This window comes from Chinchilla lanigera, unplaced genomic scaffold (assembly GCF_000276665.1).
Source record: "Chinchilla lanigera isolate Chin_1 unplaced genomic scaffold, ChiLan1.0 scaffold00193, whole genome shotgun sequence".
In the NCBI taxonomy this organism is placed as follows: domain Eukaryota; kingdom Metazoa; phylum Chordata; class Mammalia; order Rodentia; family Chinchillidae; genus Chinchilla; species Chinchilla lanigera.
The window spans coordinates 722,886-728,885 of NW_004955594.1; the positions used below are offsets into that span (position 1 = coordinate 722,886).

Consider the following 6,000-nt stretch of genomic DNA (forward strand, 5'->3'; position numbering starts at 1 on the left):
CTATTATCTCTTGGTGATATTTTAATATTGTGCAGCCTCATAGACTGGCACCTCTGTACTCCAGGCACAAGTGCTCTAAAATCTTGAAGCTGATTGTTTTAGCACAAAAGTCATATTCTTTCTCTGAGTATAGGTTTTGGCTACATTTTATACTTTTGATATCTAGTAATCTCTGTACTTTCAGTTTCTGAATAATTCACAATATAATTATTATTCAAAAATAATTCAGTTTTTATTTACTATATTACTTGTTGCTTAAATACTCACGACATTTTCTCATGGATTACACTTTTTACAATAAATATATTCTTGGTTTTCTTTTATTCTCCTTAACTTGAATTCTGTTTCTCTAACTTTAGTATTGCCACGCATGCTTAGCTAGTTTACCATTTCCTTCCCTGTATGTATATTTTAGCTATGTCTTTAAAAATTTAGAAGTATTATTTTTATTTATTTTTGACAGAAAACAGACCTGCTCATCTCAACTCAAACTAACACAGTAATAGAATTTGCTAAGATCCATTTTTATTGTTAAACTGTGTGAATAATATATATAATATTTCAGTTTCCATTTACTGAGAAACTACATATGTACACATAGGTTTATAGGACCCTTGCAAAAACAACATGACTATTGTTTAAGAAGAACTTTAGACAAATTGAATTTGACAGAGTTTACCTGACCAAGGAATGATTCATAAATTGGGCAGTATTTGCTTTATATTGTCATGTTTAGGCAGCTTTTAGCCTGTAATGGGCTAGAGGTTAAACTATTTTGATATGCTGAGATACGGATACTTGTTACAAGAATATACAATCAAGTTAGGTGACAATCTATTCACACATCAAATTAGGTCATAATTTACTGTGTACAAAGAAAGCCAAACTTAAAATATGTGTGAAACCAACCTTAGGCCAAATTTAATACGACTCATGTGGCTTGATACACTCTAAATGAGCCGTCTCTGGGTTTGGGTGTGGGTAGGTGTAAAGCATTTGAAGGATTTGCCAATTCTGCCAGGAGAAATATTCAAGTATAAATGGACAGTGACTGTAGAAGATGGGCCAACTAAATCTGACCCTCGGTGCTTAACCAGATACTACTCCAGTTTCCTCAATTTGGAGAGAGATCTAGCTTCAGGACTCATCGGCCCTCTCCTCATCTGTTACAAAGAATCTGTAGATCAAAGAGGAAACCAGGTGAGTTCGTCCTTTCCTAAGTGCTAAGTTTTAAGCTAAAAATGGAATTAAATGCATGTGAACTCCCAAATATTTTCTATACCCGCTTAGTGTATGCTCCCTAATGGCCTCCAGAAACTATAGCAGTCTGCATATAGTGTGCAATAAAAAAATAATAGAAAGAAATTGGGTTGCACTCAGCTTGTACTGAATTTAAATGTGATGTAATTAACTTGCCTGCTGGCTAGATAGAAAAGCGAGAACCCTAGATTTTTTCTATAATAATCATTTCCAGTTTGAGACTTAGCTCTCTGGATGATCTTGCCCAGTTTTACATGTCCAGTTATCAACTATTTTCAGATGACCTACAAAAGCCTAGGCTTCTCTGAACATTCTTAGTATATATGATTCAAAATCACCTTAAAATTAATGTCTGCAGAATCTCATATAATGAATGGTATTTAGCAGAAGGCCAATAAATATTTATTGAGCAAAATAACAGGGAAAGAAAATAAAATATTTCAGAGTATGCTTTCAATTTGGACCACTTCTGCTCCTTTAAAAACTAAAGCTAAATTAATTAATTAATTTTTGATATCGGTGGGCTTGTGGAAGGGCAGTCGCTAGATGATTGGAATTTAGGATCAGAGCTAAGTTTGTTTAACATAAGTAATTTGGATCTTTAAAGAGTTAAAAATTCTCTAATCTACACATGGAGAGATTAAGGCTATAGACTGTACCAAAAACTCAATGCGCATGTAGTCTTGGGTTCAGTAGAAGCTAAATTTAGTGCTACCAGCCACCCTCTTGCTTTGAAGACACCCTCTTAGCTCCACTTACTGCTTATGACACCCACGCTCATTCCCAGGCTCTGGTTCATGCTGTAACAGTGACCCTAAAAGAAAATGAAATTGAACTGAAGATTGCTAGTTCCTATCTGATGGGATCAGTAGCTTTTGTTTTCAGTACAGGGGATTGAATCTAGGGCCTTCACTCTGAACCACATCCCTAGTCCTTTATTTTGAGACAAGGTCTCCCTGTGTAACCCAGCTTGGCAGCAAGCTTGTGATCTCTCTGCTTCAACCTCCTAGAGTGCTGTTACAGGTGTGCACCATCGTGCCCGGCTAGTAGCATTTCTTTCACTACATATAATTAACAGATGATGTCAGACAAGAGAAATGTCATCCTGTTTTCTGTATTTGATGAGAACCGAAGCTGGTACCTCACAGAAAATATGCAACGCTTCCTCCCGAATGTAGCTGGAGTGCAGGCCCAGGATCCAGAGTTCCAAGCTTCCAACATAATGTACAGTGAGTAAAGCATCACTTGAGCTCAGTGGGTATTGGATAAAGGGCAACTGATGCCACCAAATGTATGTCCAGACAATTAATGAATTTAAATGCCACATAAGAGTTACATTTCTTTAAAAATTGTTACCTATAAATACATAAATAAATGCATAGATGTGATCATATAATACATATTTTAAAAATCCAGTCACAATGTTTTATTCCAGTGTTTGCTTGGCTGTCTCTTCTCTTTCATTTTTATTTTATCTTCTGCATTACACCATTTCACCAACCATTCTCATTTTAAAATACTTCCTCTATGATTATATGATCATATAATATAGACATTCTATTGGTTTTTAGGGTTGCCATAAAAAGTATTGCAGTGATTTTATTGCTTCACAATTCTGGAGGCTAAAAGTCTCGGATGAAATAGTCAGCAGTGCTTTCTTGCTTGGCCCTTCTTTTTGGCATATAGATGTCATCTTCTCCCTGTACCCTCACATGGTCAACCCTCTGTATCTGTCTGTGTTCTAATCTCTTCTTATAAGGTGATTAGGGCCCAGCCTCGTGACTTTATTTAAACTGATTGCTTATGTAACAACACATCTATACAGTCATGTTCTGAAGAACCGAGGGTTAAGACTTCAGCATGTGAATTGGAAGTGGGCACAACCCAGCACATCACATACATACATATGTGTATCGTGCACATATACACATAAATCTGGATGGTCGAAAGTATGAGAGAAAATTTCAATTTCACTACCCTACACGGAAAAGTAAAATAGAATACCAATGAGATAGCACATCCTACCTATCACACTGGCAAAAGTTAGCAGCATCATTGTTAATGTGCTTCTAAGTAAAAGGGTATGTTCATACAATGTTAATGGATAACTAATACAATCTTTTTTAAACAGCTTAGAGTGCACCCATTAAAATTAAAATAAATGCTTTTTGAAGTTCTGATTATGGATAAAATGAAATAAGCATATTCCACCCTTGTCTATTCCACTGAATGCAACTAAAAATCTGAACCAAATGAATGGAGACTGGTGGAAAAATTGTACTCGGGTTATACATACCTGCCAGAATGTGGCTTCTGTTATGAGTCTATGCTCCTTGTCTCTAAGTTTTAGCTTTAAGTTGAGTCTTATATTTAGCTTGAATTTCCAGTAATAATGGTCTTTTGTTCTTCAGAGTCATTGTCTAGGAAGGATACAATTAAAATGACTAGGCTAGGAACAGGGACATCAGTCAGTAGTAACATGCATGACATTCTGGGTTTAATCCCCAGCAGTACGGGGGGGAAAGACCGGCCATATTAAGGGTTAGTAAACATACGGAGGAAGAACTCTTATACATTGTCGGTCAGAATGGAAACTTGATCATCTGGGCTAAGGTTTTTATTTTTTCTGTACCTTACAGTATTTCCCTTGTAAGTAATAATTATTTTGTAGGGAAATACTTTGAGACCATACAAATATCTTGCTTCTCATCAAACAACCCTCCATAGAGTATAGCATCTATTTTTTTAAATTTTAGGGTAATTTAATGTCACTTAAATTTCTTTTTTTTTTTTTTTTATTGGTTTTTCTCCGGTACCGGGAACCGAACTCACGACCTTGCACTTGCCAGGCAGGCGCTTTTGCCGCTGAGCTAAATTCCCAGCCCCATGTCACTTAAATTTCAACTTGGATTATATTTTTAAATTTAGTTAAATGACTCATTTTTAATATGAAAAAATATAAAGGAAAGAATAAAAAACAGATATTTAGAAATGAGAGGTAATCTCAGAAGCCTTGATACAGACAGAAGGTAACATTAACAAAGAATAGCCCTCAGAAAGAGTGAAGCTTCATTTAACTTCTCCAGATAATTTGTGAAAAGTAAAGATGGAATATTGTGCTGCAAATTTCTACTTAGTGAGAAAATTACAAAGCAGATATGATACAGATTATATCTTCACAATATACACTAAAGAATAGATCAACAAAATTAAAAATTAATAGGCAAATTATTCAAATATAATGAATGAAAAGAAAATAGACTAAACTGAATATTATTATATGCCAAAGAATTTCTAAATCCTAGCATTATTGATTAAATCATAAATATGTATACTTTAACTATAAAAATGTTAACAATTTGTTGCTAAAAATTAACTTTAAACAGCTCATATTTGATACAAAATAATTACAAAGAAAAGCTTATAATTAAAATGTTAATGGCACTAGCAGATAAATATGTATGAGAAAATTATTAATAGCTAATAATTCAAATAGACAAATAGGTCTTAGAAACAGACACATTCACAATAAATGCAAATATAAACAAATATATGAAAAAAGAGAAATGAGAAAGAAATTACTATTTTTCTTATTTAGCACTTAATCTTGAAAAATACCAGAACTTCATTTTGTTTTTTTTTTAAATTTATTTTAAAAATAAAAGAAGGAAAACATATTAACAAACAGACATCCACTTACAAAATAGCATAAGAACAATATAAACAATACAGAGTTACAGACAAAATGGTAAGAAATTCACAATGATTGTTGTGTTACATATTGATATCTTCAAAGTAGTTTCTCAGGAAAACAGAGACATGCAATATTGATCAGTCAAGGACTCATTAACAGTTTCTTTCTGTAGAGCAATAGAAGACAGTAGTACAACTATGTTAGCTATCCTGTATATACATACTTACATAATTTCCCCTTCTGCCCTTCTCTTTTCCCACACCCCAGTTGACCTTTACTTTTGAGCATTTTCCTTTCATTTCACAATGTCTATCATACCTCCTACTTTTTATTCACTATTTCACGATCTTCATCTAGTGAGACAATACATTGCTTACACATGCAGGTCTCATTTATTTCACTTATGAGTATGGCTCTAGTTGTGACCATTTACCTATAAAAGCCATGAGTTTATCTTTCTTTATAGCTGAGTAATATTCCATTATATAAAAATACCACAATTTTCTTATCCAATCCTCGGTGGATGGACCTTTGGGTTGCTTCCACAATTTAGCAATTACAAATTGTGCTGCTACGAACATAGGTGCACATATATCGTTGTGATATGATGTTTTCAGATATTCTGGGAAAATACCCAGAAGGGGAATAGCTGGGTTGAATGGGACCTGTAGACGTAGTTTTCTGAGGAAACTCCAAACTGATTTCCACAGTGGTTTCACCAGTCTGCATTCCCACCAGCAGTGGAGAATTTCTCCACAGCCTGGCCAGCATTTGTTATTGGTTGATGTCTTAATGCTAGCCATTCTCACTGGGGTGAGACGAAATCTCAATGTTGTTTTAATTTGCATTTCTCAAGTGACTAATGATGTTGAACATTTTCTCATGTATTTATTTGCCATTTGTATTTCATTATCTGAGAAGTGTGTATTCATCTCAGCTGCCCATTTTTGGATTGGGTCTTTGAATTTGGGGGGGCTGATGTTTTTTAATTCTTTATATGTTCTAGATAGAAGACCTTAGTCTGAGGGACAGTCAGCTAAACTTTT

The 6,000-nt window shown here is 34.4% G+C and overlaps 1 protein-coding gene across 9 annotated transcripts in view; it reads left to right on the forward strand.

The window, feature by feature from the left end:
* F8 (coagulation factor VIII, procoagulant component) overlaps positions 1–6,000 on the forward strand; it is a 141,416-nt gene that overhangs the window by 64,200 nt on the left and 71,216 nt on the right. For all 9 annotated transcript variants that reach the window (XR_001232543.1, XM_013509994.1, XM_013509997.1 and 6 more), the window contains 2 exons: positions 986–1,200; positions 2,339–2,489. Coding sequence is in view for 8 of the 9 variants with exons in the window: in XM_013509994.1 (XP_013365448.1) it covers positions 986–1,200; positions 2,339–2,489 (366 nt within the window). In the remaining variant the exon portion in view is untranslated. The remainder of the gene's footprint in view (positions 1–985; positions 1,201–2,338; positions 2,490–6,000) is intronic.